A 21368-nucleotide genomic window follows, 5' to 3' on the forward strand; every position below is an offset into this window, starting at 1 on the left:
ATCCTTAGTACCAGCAACATCCACTAAGGTAAGTTAGCTATGTATTTAAATGAATACTATTCAATAAACCCACCAAGAACAATGCAGCATCTTTAACTCCAAGTGAATCAACTCCATCTTTCTGGATTGTGGAAAACAAATGTGGAGAACATGCCCTTGAGCAGACATTTTCCATTAGCACAATGTACAACCATTTTAACAGAAGTCTCGCTTGGTCTAAGCTCCCCTGCTGCCACAGTTATAGCATTGTTTGCCCAGAACCTCAAAAATGCATTTCTGGTTTCCCCTAGTAAAAGCATATCTTTCAAATAAAATTAAAAAAAAAAAAAAAAAAAAAAAAAACAAAAACAAAAAAACCCAACTGAAATGGCCAAACATTAAATAAACAAGCAGAAAAGGGACTCAGGTGAAGGAACAAGGCTATCCCTGTACCTTTTTTCTTGTTCCACAGCACTGGATGCATTTAAAAGATCAGTGAAGTAGTGAAGTTAAACTAACTTTTTGCAGAGTAGGTGGAAGGTGGGTAACACACTAACTGAGCCCAAAGGAAGCTGGCTTTATACTTTGTTCTGCAATATTCACTCCATTTTCAGATGTTTTAGACCCAGCGAGCTTGATCCCAACAGTAAAGGGATTATGTGGGCAAGTGCAACCACTCACTAATGGCATGGTCAGTGATAACAGGTAACAGCTCCTGGACAGGCAGCACCAGAGCATATAGCAATAACAACAGTGGCATGGATACCAAACTTGCGTCCTCTCTATTGAAGCTACTGTGCACCAAAAGGCATTTCTTATTTCAGGTACACCAAGTTACCCTTACGCATCAAAAATGCCAGGCGGGAAAAGGCACCATGCCAACTTTATTCAACATCCTTAAAATGCAGCTGAGGATCTTGAGGGCAATAACAATTAAACAATCCCTGAACATCCTGATGAAGTAGGTATTACTCCTCTCTGAGCAAATTAAGTTAATTGTCACAAGTTAACAGCAAGAAGATGCAAAACAAGAAGCTGAACTCTAATTTGGATCCTGATAACAAGGAGATTACCCACCTGCTTCAAGTTAGACATGCTTCCAATACCTTGCTGAATTAGACCTTATGTGCCTACTCAAAACACTGGACCAGCCTACACAGACAATGCTAGATAAATGAAAACATGTAAAAGAACTGAGTCAATTAGCGTTATAAAATTGCAAGTTTATTGCTAAGTAAAATGTTTTCCCCTCAACAGCGCATGCCAGAACTGTTAAAATTTTGTACTTGCAGCTGAAAGTTACTCAAAATTCATATCCAAATTATTAGAACCAAAGTTAATATTTGTATGTCTATTCACTTTCACAAAAGACTACCCTGCATTTATTTACGATTTATGTGCTTATCCAAGTATTTTCAATTAAAGGCAATTAACTCAAGTAGTTGAAGAAAATCCTTAATAAATGATTCCTTAGCCAAACTACGGTTTATGGGGAACAAAACAGGGAGTCATTCAAAAGAAAAAAAAAAGGACTTGATTACAAATACCATTTACAACAGTCATCTCAACATTTGTTTGGGTCATCTCTGTTCATCATCACCGTATACTCCAGTTTTGAACATTCTGATTAGCAAATTAATTATCACAGTTAAACAAGAAAGGAAATCAGTCCACATCTTCAACTAGAGAAATTCCTTCCTTTTTTTCTAGCTTGGATACCTGCAAATTAAAAGGAAACTGATTCAATAGTAAAAATAACTTTGCATTTTATGTCCCCTGTCTTTTCAGAGTTCCATTACGAAACAGTGTAGAGCCCAGATTTATCAGGAACTAACAGCAGGATAGGCTCTAGGGAACAACTGAGCTGAACAGGCAGTCAGTTGCAGTCAAAAGAGAAGGTCAAACTTTCTTCCCACCCACCCCCTAAACCTCCCCCCGGCTGCATGCTCCCATCAGTTCCTCGTTTTCTGTCAGTTTGGTGACTTTATTTGGCTGACCAAGGACTGAGACAAGCACCCAAGCCATCTCAGAAGCCAGGAGAGACAAGGAAGGGAGAACATTGCCCCTTTCAGTGACAGCTGTCGGATCAAATCAGGCCATAACCTGGAACCCTGCCCGTAACAGAGAGCCTAGAATAATTAAAATGAACACAGCAAATGCTTTTCACGCACACACACACACAGTTTTATAAAACTGACCTTCACTGTTCCTAAAACTTAAGAGAAGGAATCACCTTGTATTAAGCTAAGTTGTTGTTAAGACTAACAATATAAATAGTTTCAGAAAGGATTCTACAAACTCATGGAGGATAGACCAAAAGCACGAACTAAACACGATGTTCTGCACATTATCTCTAACGCTGGAAAATTCAGTTTTATGTTCCCCAAATCTAAGGGGAAATATAGGGAAGGTCGTATTATAAATACCCTGGTTTTACGTTCCTCCTTCAACATCTGCTATTGGTCATGAAAGAGACGCACAAAGACACTCAGGTTGATAAATCTTTTGGTTTGATGAAACACAGCTAATCTTGTGGTATGACCAGTAAGCACTGGAAAAAGCAGAAGACAGACTACAGATACCTCATCTTTGGGGGTAGGTTTGCCAGCTTTCTTCTGAGCTATGTCAGGGTTCCTTCAAATTATGCCAGCTATTAAAATCCCAATGAATATTTTGGCACCTAGAAATTGATAAAGTGCACGCTCTGACCACACATCCCTTACCTCAGATGTAACTCAAAGGCAGGAGCTACAGACAGTGCTACTGGAGTTCCTACGGTTGCTCTAAATCACTAGAAATTTCATCATGCAGGTGGAACCTTTCAGCTAAGTAGGGCTGAATGACATTAAGACTGCAAGGGCAAATCTGGCAATTCCCAGCAAGTGCTATGATCCTAACCTCCTCTTACCCTTGTTCCTTCTGCAGCAAATACAGAGGGAATTTTGCACTTAAAAGAGTGGGTAACTAAATTGCCTTGACTACACTACAAACATCCAAAGTAGAAAAGTACTTTCCACAAATCCAACAGATTTCTCTATTATTAGCACTCCAAACCATTTCCCTTCACAAACGAGCTCAAGCTGTAATGTGACTCTTCCACACGAAAACCTGGCATTACCTAACTTAAGGTGTTTTTTTATGTCATTTAGAGTTTATGCCTTATTTTCACAGTCCTGTTACTATGCCAGAAAAATCTTACATGCAGATTAAGTCCCAGGAGCATAATTATCAGTGAGTCCTAGAGAGTGATTGTCTTCAGAATTACAATTGTGCTGAATACGCACAGTAAGTGGAAACTCTTACGGTATTCCATTTCTTGAATAGGGCAGATTTGACTCACATTATTGCAAGTCATTATTTTCCAGTCTTGCAAAAAGCTATCCACAACAATGAGTTATCAGTTCAGGTTACTGCTGAACTTTATCAGTTCAGGTTACCGTTGCCTACATAAAAGATTCTTCCCCAAACTTGACTCCCAGTTTTCGGGAATAAGTTGCCATGACTAGTACTCTTGCACAGCACAACCGCTATTACATACAAAACTAGTTAAAAGACTGTAACAATATCCTGGATCATTAAAAGATCTTAATCACATTTACTGTAAGCATAAAATAATTAGATTTTGGTCCAGACCCTACAAAAATATTTTACCCAACTCCCACTGAGGCCAAAAGAACTTTTGTCCTGGACTTCAGTGGGGAAAAAGTCTGAAACAATGGAAAAAAAACCCACCATACAGACCTACAAAAAAGCACTGCATGCGGTAGTTTTTATCCTAGGTTTCAAGGTAATAAAACACGATTACAGCATGTCTGGCATTTCACAGACGGAGGAATTAAATTTTTTATTACCTATATAAGCATATTCTTAAAAGCAACTGAGGTGTAAAATCTCTGACCGAAAAAACTTCAAGGTGCCAAAATTTTTCAGCCCAGCACTTTTGCCATAAAAAAATGCATTAAAATAAAGTTGAAGGTTTGAGTAAAAACTGCAAAAAGTTAAGCACGGTTCCGACAGTTGCTTGAGTCCCTCCACACCTCACAGTGCTCAAACTAAGCACTGTACCATTACTGTTGCTGTATTTGTGTAAACACGTATTTGTGAGTCAACTGACTTGAGGTTCAAAAAAGGAATTGTTGTAGCAGCAGGTGGGAGAAGCATTCACAACGAACTGCTGCCTCTTACTGGCTTTTCCCACACAGATGTAGGTCAAGTCTTAATCCCGCAATTAAACAGATCCCTTCAGACAGGTCCTAAACTGAAACCGAAACACATAAGCTTGTTCTCCGCATTAGCGCAAGACTTCATGAGAACGGGCACACCTATTAGTTTCTGGCCTCAGTACATATATTCTCTTTCTTTTTTTTTTTCCTTCTTGCTTTCCTAGCAATATGACAAGCTGTACTTAACAATAAAAAAAAGCCTATGCTGAAACCAGAGAATTCTTAGCCTCACAGTTACGTGAAGAGAACAATCACAGTTATTTCTGTACTAAACTATTATCCTAAATGCTAGCTGTTTTTTGCTGGATATTCACTGGAACTGGGCTTGTCCCATTGCGAGGGCTTTAAGTATAAAAATCATACAAGAAATAGAGGGCATTTACCTGTTTATCTATACACCGAAATTGCCAGGACCATGTGGTGTTATAAAGGAAAGGCCTCAGGTCAAATCGGTTGTCATCCGGACTGTAGTTTTCAGCATGGTAGGAAGGAGTGAGGGTGGTCATTTTATGTCTGTTAATGGAATACATCCTGAAGAAATGCTTAACCTTTGATGCCACCTGGTGTACAAAGAATATAGCTTTTAAACAGATGAAGATTCTTAGTATTTAAAAATTTAGCTAAGAATGTGTTCTAGCTTTACACAGCCATTTACATAAATTATCTACCACTACTAGTATGAAATCACTGTGGATGACCCTACCTATAAGAGGCATTTAAGACCATTTTCAGACACCACCTCTGTCTCTGCACCTATCATTGACCAGTAAGGAAGTGCCTTGTAAGAAATCTAACAGCAAAAGCACTAGCCTCTGCAATTCAGGTGACAATTTGAAGTTTTTCCTTTACACACAAGAAGGGAAGAACTGCATAACAGCAAAGCAGATACCTCTTCAGTGTAGACAGTCTTTCAAAGCAAGAGCCATTTTCTGTCTCAGAATACATAACCAAAGGCTTCAAGAGTAGTTAGCCATGTATATTTCAGAGAGTAATTTTCCCCTGAAGGTATAGTTCTGAAGTAATTGTTTCAAATTACCCAATTACTGTTCTAACAATTTGCAACACAGACAAGCTCCATTAATTTAAGAGATGCATACCAGGTTTTCCACCATATTCTACTACAGCTGTAGAATAATTTCTAAACACAGAATAATTAAACTATCCCTTTCAGTTAAAAGAAACTCTGCTCGACCTTTCTCCAAGCATGCTCTATTTCAGCAAAGACATTATATGATTTGATTTTTTTTTTTGTACATTACCTCTCTTGGAGTACAAATTTCCTTCCACATACTAATCAGCTTACAGAACATACTGTATGGTCCAGCCTTTGCAATTTTTCTTAATTTGCCATAGATCGAAAGCTCTGCATATGTCATCCCCATATCTGCCTGAAATCACACACACAGAAAGTCACTGAAAATTTTAACTATGCAAATTGTAATTAATAGTTTTATGGAGCAATTACAACAACCCAGTTTAATCAAGGAAACACCAAAATGAAATTGCCTATAATCAAAAAGACAAAGAGATAGTACTATTACAAGCAGAAGAAGAAAAAAAAAAGAATACCACAAATGGAATCTCTCTGAAATGGGAGATTTGAAATCCTTCCATGAATATATTTGATTTGGCCAGTGAAAACATTTCTTTCCTGTGAAAGATTACTTCTCCCTTCTAGGTAGCTTAAATGTACTATATATCAGTAAGGTAAGGCCAAATGAAGAAAACCACTAATTCTAATTCAGCAACCCTTTCCTTTATCATAAAAAGTCTTACAATATCCTACAGTTAAATTTCCAACAGCCCTTAAAGGTAGCGGGTTAGGCTTACCAGTCCTCTCTTATCCATGTGGATAGCAAAGGGAAGGGCAGGGGGAGAAGAGGAAAGGCTTTGCCTCCAGCCATTTTAATAGCATTAAGGGCCTGACTGACTTCTTTTGACATTAAAAAACTTTAAAACGAACTGAATTTCAGAACACCCATCCTTCTAAGTGCCCAAAATATAAAATCATTCACCAAAAGTTAATTTGTTGTTTTGGAAACTGTTGTCAACATAGATAAGGCTGGTGTGGGATACTAGTACCTTGTCAGCAGCTCTAAGACTGTTTACAACATGCTTGTCAATAAGCATGGATACACACAGGAGCAAACAATAGTTATTGGACAAAAACCACATTTTGGGATAAGGCTTACGAGAGCATTTTAAAAGTCACTGCCCATTACCTCATCAGTTTGAGCCACTTGTCCATCCACCAGGGGCTCTAACTCTGCAGTGGGTGGAGCTGACATGATACTGTAAGAGAAAGGTTAAAGAGAAAACATGAATTCTACCCAGTCTCATGAGTTAAAAACAGTCTGGTTTGTTAAAAATCAAATGCTTTATTGAAAACTTTTGCAGGGCATAAGCTGCTAAGTGACTAGGTAACTCTGAAGAAGTGGTACTTGCAAGCTGTTGCAGGTTTAAAAAGCAATGCTTTATACCAAAAAGCATAAAGCATCTGGTTCAAACAGTTCCTTCAGTGGAGTTAACACCACAAATGCTTGTATACAGTAACTCCTAAGACTGGTGGCATTTTCAACACCCAGCAATTTACATTGTGTAAGTGTACGCAATCATTTAAAAACAGAGGGATGCGCAGGATACTTTTTTTTATTAGCATTTGCAATATTACTGCAGCTTAGCTCTGTTAGTAGAGAAGACCAAACCGTGAAGTCCACAGTACGCAGCATACAAATACAGTCACCAAGTATCACTGCTTTACTACTCACCTTCTGAGGGCCGTGAGCTGAAAATTTTCAATGCAATATTGTATGAAGTTTTTCAAATCAGTCTTGCTGATTCCACCAATGGGATTGATATCAGCACTTGAGCAATCGTACTTGGTCAAGTAACCTCGGAGACTGAGCAAGAGAGGAAATTTTATATAGTAATAGTAAATAATAACGTACCATTAGTATAATATATAATAGTTTATACTATAGAGAAGATATATGTAGTATAAAGACAGGGAGAAACAGACTGCATATTGTTAACGTATTTATATATAAGGGGCAAACAGGTGTTCAGCTGCAACAGGGTTATCCTAAACCCATGAATTTGCCAGGAGGAAGACGATATTTTAAACAATTATGAAGCACTGCAGAACTACCCATGCTAAGGTAATATATTTGATGCAAAACAATTAAAATATTGTCCTGACCAACTGAAAAATAAATCCCAAAACACCCACAGAATCAGCATACACTACTCTCCCAGCTTTTGAGGTTATAAAACCCACAATCTTACGGGGATTGCTTTAATCTTCAAATAGTCAGCTCTATCCTGATCTCCCAATTCTAATCTCCCGATTTTTTAAATCTACTTTTCAACTCAAAGTTCACAACATAATTCCTATTACAGTTATTGAAAATACAACAAATAACAGATTGGAAAGTTAACCTGGTAACTGCACAGGCAAGCTCTACTGAAAATGGCTAAAGAAGGAACAACAGTTTATTGGAAAACTATGACAATACTTTGGCTAAACTTCTGAAAAATACACAATTTTCCATTTAGGCCGATTCAACTATTTTCATTACTTTTGCTGCTAGCAGTGTATTCTTAGCTCGTTAACCTCTTCTGTGTAATAATCTACACTGGGATTTGGTAGAGTTGCAAGGAAATGCAGTGACCTCTTCCCAGTTCACCTGGTTTTAGATTTCTAACTTTCACCAACCTTTCATCCACATTGGCTGATCCTAGCACCAGAAGTCCCCCTGGCATCCCACGAGTCCAAAGCGTTAGCTGAGCAAACAGGTAGGCAAGCACCATTCTTATTCTAGCCTGCAAAGCAAAATGAAAAATAAAGCAAATTTACAAAGCAGAATAATTTCTCCCCAATTATTTTTGTTAATCAATTCCCCAAACAAACCCATACAGAACAAAATGTGAGAGGGGTAAATGTTAAGGCAAGAAGGACGGTCTTGTGGAGAGGATGCCGAACACACGTAGGAAAGCCAGGCTCAGTATCCGCTACTGCCACAGACTTACGTGACTGGCCAAGTTTATTCTACTCTGAATTGTAGAAGAGTAATTGCCATTTTCTACCTCCTACAAGCACTAATAAGGATCCATGAGGGATAAAGTATGCAGATAAACCATCTGCCTAACACATCCTTTTATGGAGTATTAGACTAAAGGCATTTACTTACATAAAATTTGTAAAAAGTTATCTTTGCTTCTGTCCCCATTCTGAAACTCTACTTTTTCTAAGGATAGTAATAATACCCAACAGACCAGAAATTCAACCTCCAGCTCTAGCCACAATTGTGTGTTAGGTTAAGCAAATCACAACACTCCTATGTGACTAAAGCCTATCCCATTGCCAAAAAGCTGATAAAGGATTCAATATTTGCTTCCAGAGGAGACAGCTGGAGTTCTCCAGTAATAGCAGGGGAAGAAAGATCAAGTCCTCAGCTAACAAAAACTATCAAACACGATAATCAACATTTAGCCAGAATTAAAACAGAGTTCCTGGTTAGGTTGGAAGTTTTTACGAATAGGCAAAAAAGAAAGCTATCAAGACAACGAAAGGTGCAACTGGAGTCAGGGACTAGAATTCACTCGGCAGCTATGTTTCCTGTGATTCTATACGATATGTATAACAGCACTACCCAGGCACAGCACCAATCTGTTCTGACACAATGAAAATGCATAACTGGAAATGTGTATTTGAGCTGCATTTTAGAAGCCTATTGAAGATTAAATACATTCTGATGTAAAAAAAAAAATTCTCTTCTACCTTCTAAAACTGAGGACATCTAGGAATTGGAATGGATAAACTTGACATCTCACACAGAGCCTTTTGAAGGCTGCTAACATTCACCAGATGAAAGTCTAGTGGCACACACTGGCAATATTTTTGAGTCTTGACCTGCCACAATGCTACTGGACTCAGACCTGCCTATTAGAATACTTTGTGGCTCATTTTCCTGACCTGGCAACTTTCTGTTAGGATGCTTTTCTAAACACCGATGTTATTGATGAGATACACGCATGTACTATTTCCTCCTGACCAGGTTTTAAAAGTCACAAGCAGTAATTATCTTGGTCTTCTCCCGAGTTATGTGGGATTGTAGATCACAACAAGTTCAGGTTTTCACAGCAATGCAAATGAAGGGCCCCTTGCTACTTCGTCATTCTGTACTCTTCCAAAAAAAAAAAAAAAAAAAAAAAAAAAAGAAAGGGTCTTACCCGATTCAGCCTACATGAAACACACCTGCACATTCTGGAGTGCCAGGTTTTCTCTGCTGCTCCCTCCGTAGACAGAAAAACAGGGAGTTCGACCTGTCACCATGCTGAAAATTCCCACAATAGCTTTCACAGCTGCATCTATGTTCAGATTGATGTGATAGCTGAGAAGAATTCAAGCAGAAGTGACTCAACTCGCACAATCTGACTATATAAAATAGCATTAAAAAAAGCCAAAAACCCACCCATACAATGATGTTTTAAGGCTGCTACCATCTCAGATCTGGTATGAAGAGTAACACTTCCCAGAGTCTGTTTCCAAATTTCCGTGTCCTTCACCAAATGCTGCCAAGTCTGCCTCACATTTACACACTTTAATAATAATGTCTGTAATACTCCTACTTAACACACCTACTATTCCTCTCCCATTTTTTTCCTGTTTTAGAGTTTGAAAGCTTTAGATGAAAGTCTTTGCCAGAACAGGATTTTTTGGTCCAGCACTTCTCAATTTGTACCTGCCTATTTGCTCAGCCAGAAGTTTAGCCCTGTTGCAAGTATCCTGGGAGGAATTCTCACTAGCCATATAGCAAGTGGTAAAGATACGCTTGCAAAACTCTCGAGGATCCTCAGGGACATAGGTCTCATCATTCACAATCTTGCGCGCATCAGCCAGCACATCTGCATCTGAACACAGGGCAAAAGAAATAGAACAAGAGTGGAAATTGTTGCCCTCCTGCTATCCAGGATATGAAAATATTGTCTGTTTCTTGTATTCCAATTAAGCTTTACGCTACCCCTCACAAATAAGACGACTCCCATCATCTAACTCCCCAAACATATTTTCATATAGCAAATAAAAGAATTACCGGTTTTGCTCCTAATTTTGATGATGGAAATACTAAATCCTTTTGGTTTATGCCTTAAAGAAACTACATAGAAAATATGATCCAATAAGTACAAAGGCTTAGCGAAATGCCTACCGTCTACTTAAAGCCAGTTTAAGAGCTTGACCATCCCTAACCATGTTTTGTAGTGCTGAATTTAATAGGAGAAAATTCTCGCGGTACACTGAAATCCAAAATTACATCAACCAACATTTTGAACGATACTCTAGATAGAAACCAGTCTGAGTTCCACATGCAATGCTTAAACCCAAACTGAAAACTATTAAGCCAATTCAAAGGACCTGAAATCTGGATGCACATTTTTGCTGGAATTTCTGAAGAGATACAAAGGATTCCATTAGAACAACTGGGCAAGAGTCTACCATTAATGACCTCTTGCATCTATTGCACCCAGCTATTATATTAACCTGTCCATAACCATTAGTAAGCATGGCTACCCAGACGTGCATATCTACTTACTTCCATTCTTGACTGCCAGGCAAACCTGGTGACACATAGAGTATACTATGCAAGCTGTAGCAGAGCTGTCAATTCCACCACTAAGAGGTAGGAGAAATCCTGCCTTGAAAAACAGAGCAAGGAAGACATTCCAAATAGCAAAAATAGAAAAATATATATTGTACCATTCAGAAACATACTCTTGTAAAAGAATTGCACATGCATTGTTCAAGTCTGTTTGCATTCTACTGGGGAAAAACAAACAAACAAGACCCAGCAAACCCTCTTAAACTGTTATCCACTGGATAATCAAACAAGTAGCCAGTGTAAACCCTTTGGCTAGAAAAACTTCCAGTATGTCTTTACCCCCTAGTAAGGCAGAGGAGCTAATAAAAAGGACTAAATTTTTCATGTATATTTCACTATTAAACTGAATTACTAGGTCATGCCACTTTGCTTATTTTAAACATCTCCATTATGCCATTAAAATATTTTTCTTAGTGAAAGAACAGTGTTTCAAAGAAAAAGAAATCCCCTTTATTAGGTAAGCCTGACTGTTGCTTTCAAACAAAGCATGATTACTAAGGAAAAGGTCTGAAGAGCATACTGAAGTCACACTTCGCATACAGGTTTTAAGTCTGAATGAGCTACCAGTGAAAAACTCAAACCTTGCACCTTGGACTAACATCGCTTTCCATTAATAGCAGCAGAGGATGGCAATCTGTACTATCCCTATGGCAAAGAAGAAGATGTGTATGCCAAGGCAAAGAACAAAAACAGTTGTTCTTACCTGTTTGCTGCGCCTTAAATAGTCCCAAAGCCAACATGCAGGACCAAGGCTGAAATTACAGAATATGCTTATTCCAAGAGGGTAATGGAATAAGACTTAAGCAAGTCAACATATTTACTGTGCTCTTCCAATGAGATACTTTCTTTACTTAAATATAAATAAGATCTTATGTTTATCTCTTTTTTTTTTTTTTTTAAATCAAAATAATTTTCAGGCAACAGATTCAGTATGCGCTTACCTGATCTCCTCCTCAGGACTATGATGTCTCCACTGGATTGGCATACAAGTAGGTACAGCTACATCATCAGAACATGACAGAGCAAAATTCACTTTTACCCTGGGGTAAGGATTCACTTTACTTGCCTAAGCAATAGTTCAGAAGAATTGGGAAGACATCAATTTTAATGTAGCATATACCTACAAAACATCAGATCTATAGAAATCAAGAATGAAAATTACGACAATCAGAACATGCAAATACTTTTTAAATTCAACGGCTAGTCAAACTAGGCAGAGTTTACAAACATAACCTCCATAAAGAATTCTTACCGCTAAGTTACGAGATGAAATCTCTGCTCTGTAACTTCGAACATCCTCCAAGTCCAGAGTGGCAACCAGCACCTCCTATGGAAAGGCTTTCAACATTAGATTGATTCTACACAAACAGATAAACAATGTTTGACAGGCCTGGACTACAAAAATTCTTGGGGAAAAAGAATGCATGCAAATTTTTTCAATACAGATTTTTATGCGCATTTCACAAGTAATTTCTGACTCAGTAGAATGACTTACATTACAAAGCGAGACCAACTGACTCGCTTCACTGACTACACTAGGATGCTCATAAACCACAACAAATTTATAGCGCTTGTCAGATGGCTGAACAATAGGTTCACCATCAGTTGTGGCAAAGGACAAGAGAAAAAGGCAAGCAGCATACTGGGGAAAGAGATTAATTTGGCACATAATGCGAGGAAACCTACAGCTTTAATGGCAAATCTACTGAGAAAGGGTTTTTTGAAGTAGAGCTCAACCTATCGAACCTTTTGTCTACCAAAGCGGCTCATAATTAGAACACTGCAATCTTTGCCCTTTTTTTTTTTTTCTTAGATAAGGGAATGTAAGTTAACAGGGTCTTTCCTAAACATGGTGATTGCATACGGAAACATTTTCATTAATTTCCTCTACTGTGACAGCTCTTCCTCGCACACAAAAGCAGGACAGCTACTGTAGATCAGGTCTGGGCAATGTGACTACGAAAAACCTTGGATCTGGTTGAATAGCATAGTAAAAATACATCTTTTTTAGTCTAGGGACATGGACCTAGTATCTGGAATGTCTGGAAACCGTTGAACATAAATGTAGCCATACTAATTTCAGCTGTAACTAGCAGCTATAGGTTGAATATATTACCACGTCATCGAGTGAAAACTGGGATCCTTGTGCAACTGTTTCTCCATTCATCGAAATCATGGCACAGCCATCATAATACAGACGATCACCATCACAGCCTTTCTGGTTAGCTAAAATATATATTCCACCATTCTGGGAGGAAAACAAACATGCAGACAAAAAATGCTTCTCAGAATATAACACCCGACAGAATGTTAAAAGACAAAGTGTTATTTCTCTGTTCCTGTCCTTCTTATAATCTTCCTCTGTCTTTACATTGTGAATAATTTATGGCTGGGACTCTCTCTTGTCATTTGAACAAGTACTTTGCATGTGACATACACAGCAGAAACAATTACATAAGTAAATGTAGTAAATGAGCTCTATCCCTTTCACACTGTTGGAAGACATGAGCCTTCTGTTATTAGCAAGAGTCATTCCCTTAGCCCAAATAGAGAGGGCTGCACTTTTCAACTGAAATTCTAAGTTCAAACAGAGATTAAGAAAAGCAGGAAGATGATGACAGAAGCTGTGTTTGGACATCTGAGGACAGAGCAGGCACTGTTAAATATAACCAAAGCATGTTAAATTACAGTGACAAAGCAGTTGTACAAATTAAACATTTTTCACAGTGTAACGTACATTCATTACTTCGGTTTTGTCCCCATTCCTGTTAGACAGAATTACAGTCCAGTAACTAAATGTCTTCTCTTCTTTAAATAAACAGAACTTTCAAAGTAGAAAAATACAAAATATTTTAAGTAAGAAGATGGGGGGAAAAAAAGAAATATGAAGTCTAAGTTTAAACACTGATTTCTATTTCCCCTTCCTGATATCGTTACCAATATTTCTCCAATACAATGTTGCTATGTGAATGAAAATCGGGAAAGAAACTGTTGCTTTAAGGAAACAAAAGACACTTTTGGATGGTTTTATAGGTGCCAGGAAAATAACCCCCTCTGTTGACCAAATTACAGGCTGGCAACGAGCTGCCAATTCAGTACATAATGCATATGCGGGGAAACTGCTTAGGCACAGATAACTACAGGGAGCAACCACAGCCACTAGTTGTTTGCCCTTTACATAGAATGTGCATTCAACAACACCCTTTCAAGCTGGTTGTTCTCTGTATGCAGTGGATTCAATATTTCATACTTCCAATTACTGAAAGGCACTTACTGTGATTAACTATTTTCTATCCATTATACAAGTGCAGTATGTTTTTTTCTTCAGTGTTTAATGGAATTAAGATTGAGGACATCAAATACATTTTTGCAGCACAAGACTCCAGAGCTGGGAGTTATCAAACTCTTTTAGGGTATTCTGACTCTTCTTTGTAGATGTGCGTGAAAGATGTATGGTCAGCATGCCAGAGCAGAACTACTTGCTCCCCTGCAAGGTTTCTTCTGGGAGTTTCCACACACCCCCTCCAACACACACACAGGTAGATTTGTATCTCCTCTATTCCCATGCAAATACCAAATGGCCTCTTTTCTAGTCTGCTGCTCCACAGACCAGACAGAGCTGACCTGCAATCAAACAGCCTCTGGCATTTAGGGTCACAGAGCTGGAAACAAGTTACAGTGCTTCACATTAGAGCATGATATACAGCAGGGCGCCCCAAAGAAGTACAGTCCCCCAGCCAGAGAGCTCTTTCCCTATAGCTGATTCAACCAGGGAAGGTAATTACAGGTAAGAAAATAAGAAACTAACAACAAGGACAGTCAAGGCCCCCACGCTCATGCTATGTCCTGTCACAGGAGAGCAGACTATTCTGGAAAAAAGAAAAAAAAAAAGAAAAAAAGAAAAAGAGGAAAAAAAAAGAAAAAGAGAAAAAAAAAAAGAAAAAGAGAAAAAAAAAAAGAAAAAGAGAAAAAAAAAAAGAAAAAGAGAAAAAAAAAGAAAAAGAGAAAAAAAAAGAAAAAGAGAAAAAAAAAGAAAAAGAGAAAAAAAGAAAAAAGAGAAAAAAAGAAAAAAGAGAAAAAAAGAAAAAAGAGAAAAAAAGAAAAAAGAGAAAAAAAAGAAAAAAGAGAAAAAAAAAGAGAAAAAAAAGAGAAAAAAAAAAGAAAAAAGAGAAAAAAAAAAGAAAAAGAGGTGCATAACCAAAAAAATATTTTTTTTTTTTAAAGCATGTACCTTTGCTGTGGCAGAATTCACCAAATCCACCCGGGTGTGAGCCTTCCGCAGCACATGGTGACTCCCTGAAGAGTTAGTGAAAATTTCCACACCATCAAGTCCCATTTCAATATGAGGGCTGTCAAAGCAAAAGGCAGAAAAAAAATTCAGCTGGCAATATTATGCTGTGAATACTGCAGGTATCATTTAAAACCACTGACAAATAAAACCATCTATGTCATTGTCAGTTTTCTGCATGTCTTAGCTCAAATGAGGACAGGACTCTCAAAAACATCCATTTTCTTCATTGCCTGACTCTTCTGTCCAAGACCAGTAGTGGTTGCAGAGGGCAGAAGGGCCTTTGCTCATTCTGTTCTAAACGAAATGTCTTCTACTTTACTCTATAGAAGCCTGGGTCTCAGAGAAAGAGAGAGTAAGACAATCTTGGTCTGAAAGGGCAACACTGAGATACTCTTGCAAACTCTTGTCCTGTTTTCCTTTTCTCTTAGCGAATTCAAAAGCATATGCAAACAGAAACACGAGGAGAATTCTACTGCTTTTTTCTTTTTCCAATGTCAGAAGAAAGAAATACTAAAAAATAAATTAAAAAAAAAAAATCTCGTCTTTACCTGTAACATACCACACCTTCTGCAGTTACAAGGGAATGAATGTCTGTAACTGGGAGATTGGAAAAACATCAAGAAGATCTGTTTACTTTGCGTTAACCGCAACAGCTTTCATGTAACCATATCTCTACCCCCACCTCGCATCAGACCTTTGTGAATGGGATCTTCGTTGTGGTTGGGAAGACCTTTAAATTGTAACAGGAACTAAAATAATAACAGGAAATATTACTTAAGGGCATTAGGCTTTGTTATCCTTTAGTGACCTTTTGTTGTTTCCTTACGCATTCTCTTTAGGCATTGTCTGGTATATGCTGGTTAAAAATAAAGCAGAAGGACTAAGCTAACAGCTAAATAGAAAAAAATAAGTGATACATCTCAAAGTGATGTTGCCTAGAAGCCTCTGCTCTCGCTTGTCAAATATAAGAGCTCAGTTTGTCTGTTAAGTGGAACGCTTTGGAGGAGCTGGTCAAAGCCAAAGATAAAAAGAATAAAGTAAATAAAACAAAAAGCCCCACTAGTACTCTCAAATTTTTGAGACTAGGCACAGTAAGTGGGAAAAATACAGGACTATAAATGCTAGACAAAATCGATATAACAAATTGATACAAAATAACCATCACTTTGACCTAGATGAAGTTACAGAGACGGATCCAGAGAGGACATTTCAACCTCAGGTTGAGCTAAAAACAGAAGAATATCTGGAATGGGAGGACTATAGTTATCTGTCATTTGTTTCCTCAGGTCACCTGTTTCATTCCACTTCTTTTCTGTATTTCTTTCCTACCTTCTGTTTCAAATGAATTCAGCTGAACCACCTAAAACTTCTTTTGCCACCCTGCATCTAGCCCAGTGAAATCTTTCCCATGATGTATTTATTGCTCCTAATTATATTTCAGCTTACTGGCACTTTCTGGAAGATATACTACCTGCAAGAATAATAAGCAGATTTTTTCAAACATTTATTTCAGGCAGGTCCAGGGTACATTTTAGTTTACTTTTCATTTCTTCTTCTCCTTTACCTGTTTGGTGCCCAGAGCTCTTCACATATTTCTGCCCCGAGGCAGGTATCTTTTGTTGCTAGCACCGCATCCCCAAAAGGAACAGTTTCCTGGGAAAAACCAAGAACATCCTTACACACATGTAATAGAAGAACCTATTCCATTCAAAGAGTTAACTACAAATCTGAAAAAAATATATAAAATTGAAGACTCACTTCTGTGAAATGAGTGACACAGTATCAATCACATTACACCTTCCTTCATTTTATACCAAGTTTAAGTTAAAAAAAAAAAGCTCTAAACTGCAAATCTCAGGATTTTGTGTTGAAATTTCAGCAGTATTCAGATCCAAGGACAGGCCAGCTGCTTTTGAATTAAACAATCTACAAAACAGAGACTGTCTTTTGCTAGGAATCATGCTCATGCTTAAACGGGAAATAACCTAAGTTTTAGGCCCTTCTGAATCAAGAAGGTTTAATTATTTTTTTAATTTTTTTTTTTACCTCAAAACACATACTCATTTCTAGTTGCAAGCACAGATAAACTCAGTACCAGAACTGTGCAAAATAAGACAATCTTCAAGGACCTGTATATATAAATAACTGAGGCAAATTTAAAATTTACTTGTTTTGCTGCCAAATTCTAACATAAACAAGGTTAAATTACGCTCTCATTTAATGTAACTGAGACCTACCACTGAAACCTATGAATTTGCAACATGACTGACAGCAGAATTTGGTGTACTACAGTTTTATGCCACATTTAAATTGCTGAATCTGGAAGATGCTAAAGTTAAAAAGAAAAGAAAAAAAATCCTTTACAAACTTACCTGCCCAGTCACTTCCTGAATTATCCTGGGTAGAAAATATTCCTCCACATGCCTAAAGCAGGTTTATAGGTTGTGAATACATCGTTACATAAATCACAGCATAGAAACTGACTCTAATCTCCACATTCTGTCACCTTCTAACATTGATTAAAGAAATTGCACTCCAGTTGTACAGGGCTGTGTATGTTTAAAAAAGGTGAAATTAATCGGGATTGTTAAGATTATAAGCTAGCAACATCCTGCTTTGCTTCAGAAACGCATGGTAAACAACATTCCATCCTAGCTATAAACTAGAACTAGCAAAGAACACACCATGCAAGTCAAATACCAAATAAAAGTTTCTTTTTTCGCAGTGTTAATACATGAGTAACTCAGAACTCATGTGGAATTGACTGGGGTTAAGAGGACAGATGCTCAGGGGCTCTCTCAGAAGTACACTACTGAGACCATCAAGTCAGAACATTCTCTGACTACAGGATAAGTGCACGGCATCAGAGATGAGCATCGAGCGTATTTGGCAGCATCATTAAGGTATGCAGCTTTCATCCTCTGCGGTTGTTAAAATTCTGACAGAGCTCATTCATTTCACATTGTTTTCCAGTTTAATATTGAACAGGATGCAGCAATCAAGCAGGTAAACACAGGCTCTTCCAATCCTGAACTGCATATAGCTAGAACGTAGACACATGGAAAATGACACTGCTACACTGACTGCAGGCTCATTCAGCCACACTTTTCCTTCCAGCTCAGCAATTCAGGGTTTGATTGCACTTAATAAGCTTTCTAACTGAGCTTCAATTACATAGCTTAGCTAACTCGGTCTTGCCGCTCACCCTGTGGCAGCACTGATGGATTTCTATAGAGATTTCAATCCTTCTGCTGTGGCTGCAAACAGCAAGCTGTGTTTTTAAACACAATTTTAATAGTAGCCAGCCTACCTTGCTTTGTTCCACGGGGTAAACCATCTAAGTTCCCTGTAGTTTCCTGCATTTGCCAATGATATTTTCGGTCTGATCAGAAGAATTTTCCTTAAAACATAAATCAAAACAGAAAGGGCAAGCTAAGACCTGATCTACAGCCAAACAAGACTAAATAAGGACACTGATTAATACCAACTCTTTTTTTCTATTATGATGTATATTAAACAACTACTACATACAATAATTTTTAAAGTTTCTGTTTGCTGATTTAAGGGGTTTTTTTCTGGAGTCTTTGAGAAAGCAGTGGAAATTTAGTTTCTACAAATTGAGAAAGGAAAAAGAGATCATGGAAAACATTAGTTGTCTCTCTAAAGTTTAGTAGATAGGAAGACAACTCCATCGCTTTACATAGCGCTGAAGAATCTTCCTTGAAGGCCAAACAGGTCTCTGAAAGGACACACTAAGGTATTGTCTCACAAAACGCATAAAGAACTACTTACTTATTTAAAAAGATCACTCGACAATTGTAGCGAACATTTCTGTGCAGAACAGGCCTGTGAAAACAAGGAGAGTTACCAGTGGCTAAGCTCATTAAATGAAATTTAAAAAGCTACAGAATCTACTTCACTGCACGAAAACTATTTTTAAGACAACACTTCCACACTGTATCACTAAAGGGACTTAAACAAAACAATATATCAAGTTTTAGCTTCTAATTTTTTAATTCAAATAGTTGTTTGCAAAAATCAGAGTTACTCACCATTCTGCCAGTCTCAGCTATATCAACTACTGCCAGATCACTGGCATGCCTGAGTGACACAAGCAGACCAGGAAAATCCCCCTGGCTGGGCTAACTGATTTCATCAAACCTGACTCCCTGTGATACTACCAGGCTAGTTCAAAATACAGCTAGCTTTACCCATTTATATCAATACTAAAACCAGCAGGTGTACATATGTTAATTTTACAGTTAAAATTTATCACTGTCAGCACGTGACTTACAACTGTTTCAGTGATTTTGACATACACGTATGTTGCTTATAAGGATGTCTGCCAGGCAAAGCAAGTCACATTAGCCCTGACATTCCTGAAAGAGAGTCAATTTATAAAGCCCTTTACATAACATATCACACAAAGTCTTACCCATGGCAATAGGGCCCAGCCATTAAGGTTCCCAATAAATAACTGCAATTACCCTATTTCTCTCCTGAAGAGCTCAACCACCAGAAACCTTTGAACGGATTATCTTTCAGAAAGTGTTTTGCGTGTTGCAGTCCTAGTCACGGTAATTAAAAGGGAAAGTAGTGCTGTTCCTAAGATGTGTTAAAAGGTTTGGTGCAGAGCCCTCGCCACCCAGAAACACAGTGGAGGCAGCATTCCTAAAGAGCTACACAAAAAAACTTACATTCCCACATCACAGATAATATCTTCAGTAGTTGGAGACTCCAAAAGCTTTGCCAGAACTTGAAACGAATGTAAGAGTGTATCAGACTCGTAATAGTGATCCGAGCAGCCATAACCACTGCACATAAAAACATAAGAAATAAAAAATTCAGCCAAATCAGCACCAGAGCCACAGGACCACAACTACTTCAGACAAGGAACACCTCACCCACACAGGCAATTTATACAGAACACGCAGAAGCAGTGCTGGCAACATCATCCCTACTGACAGCACTTAAAACTCTGTGGCATTGCTGGGACATTATTCCTTTCAAGAGCAGCAGCCTGGGCCCAGGCAGAGTTCAAAGCGCTGCAGCTTCTGTGAAGGAAGAGTCGCTGAAATAGGTCAGAAATCACCGGTACCAGTCACGTTTCCAAGACAAGAGAACCCATCTCGTGCCTGCAACTACGCTGCTTTTCTTGGCCCTGACAGCCGCATGCTGTAAGTGATGCTTCGGGCACTAGAGTACTGCATGGCTGATTTTCTTACTGACCCTTCTTCAGTAATTAACTGGGAACGTACCAAACCCAGAACCAACAAAGCGCTCTTACCAGATCTCGAGCTCTGGACCAAGCCGGTACCGGGCCCCTTTGCTCTTTGCGATGTCAATACCTGGAAGAGGGTTGGATTCAACACCAGCCGGACGCTCAGGCCCGGCCCGCCCCGCCCCGCCGCCCCCGGCCGCGGGGCCCCGCGGCTCCGGGAACCGGAGTGCCTACAACAGACACGGCCTCCGCTGCTGCCCCGACGAGAAACGCGCGGAGGGAGGGAGGAAGGGACGCTTCCCCATGGCCGGGGCACCCAGCGGGCTGCGCAGGGCTGGGGCCGGGCGCCCGCAGAGCAGCCGGTACCGCCGCCGCCCCACTCACTTCGGAAAATCCTCTCCAGGTTGCCCTCAAAATCCAGAGCCCACTGGTTGAGGGCGCATGTAGCCACTGCCACCGCCCTGCCCATGGCGGCCCTGCCGCCTCCCCCGCCGCTTCCGGGGCGGCGCTGGGCCGCTCCTCCCGCCGCCCGCCGGCCGCGCAGGTGCCGGGGCGTGGGGGCCGGCCTCCGCTCGGGGGGGCTGTCGGTGGCTCCGGCCCCGAGAGCGTAGCAGATGCCGGCTCCGCCGAGAGCTGCTGCCGAGCCCCCGGTGTGGCTCCTCCGGTGGGGTTTTCTGCTGCGTCCCCTTTCCCGGTTTCTGCAATTTCGCATCCCCGGAGCCCAGAATAATGGGAATGCAGCCTGAGCCCCCTTTTTTTTAACCCTTCAGCTTCTAAGAGGCGTGCCTCGAAACAATTTCTGAGCGTGAGTACCGAGGTAACGGGAGCAGGATCCCCTTTTGCGCGTTATTGGCGTTTCAGCATCACCAGGGCAGCTTTCAGGCCGCAAACCCCGAAGTAGCAGGGCTCTGCAGAGTCCGGTCTCATGGCCCTCACATATTCGGATATGAGATTCTAAGTTTATTCTGCACTAAACTGTCTCCTCGGACGCCCGT

At 39.4% G+C, this 21368-nt stretch overlaps 1 protein-coding gene across 2 annotated transcripts; it reads right to left on the reverse strand.

Moving 5' to 3' along the window:
• Nucleotides 1-1155: 1155 nt before the first annotated feature.
• NADSYN1 (NAD synthetase 1) lies at nucleotides 1156-20842 on the reverse strand. 2 transcript variants are annotated; one of them, XR_009484326.1, is made up of 22 exons: nucleotides 20758-20842; nucleotides 20440-20500; nucleotides 19850-19966; nucleotides 18945-18998; nucleotides 18463-18552; nucleotides 17525-17576; nucleotides 16717-16805; nucleotides 15093-15210; nucleotides 12978-13109; nucleotides 12114-12188; nucleotides 11803-11927; nucleotides 11565-11613; nucleotides 10796-10898; nucleotides 9947-10115; nucleotides 9460-9595; nucleotides 7918-8024; nucleotides 6971-7102; nucleotides 6425-6494; nucleotides 5462-5590; nucleotides 4586-4762; nucleotides 2562-2659; nucleotides 1684-1698 (listed from the first exon to the last, which is right to left on the reverse strand). XR_009484326.1 is itself a non-coding variant. In XM_059825798.1 (21 exons), the coding sequence occupies exons 1-21, from the start codon at nucleotides 20840-20842 to the stop codon at nucleotides 1645-1647; spliced, it is 2124 nt and encodes a 707-aa protein (XP_059681781.1). In that variant the 3' UTR covers nucleotides 1156-1644. The 2 variants fall into 2 exon arrangements, 1 of the variants encoding a protein (XP_059681781.1); XM_059825798.1 differs by lacking the exon at nucleotides 2562-2659 and having other exon boundaries at nucleotides 1156-1698.
• Between the last annotated feature and the right edge of the window lie 526 nt (nucleotides 20843-21368).

This window comes from Gavia stellata, chromosome 17 (genome assembly GCF_030936135.1).
Source record: "Gavia stellata isolate bGavSte3 chromosome 17, bGavSte3.hap2, whole genome shotgun sequence".
Lineage (NCBI taxonomy): Eukaryota > Metazoa > Chordata > Aves > Gaviiformes > Gaviidae > Gavia > Gavia stellata.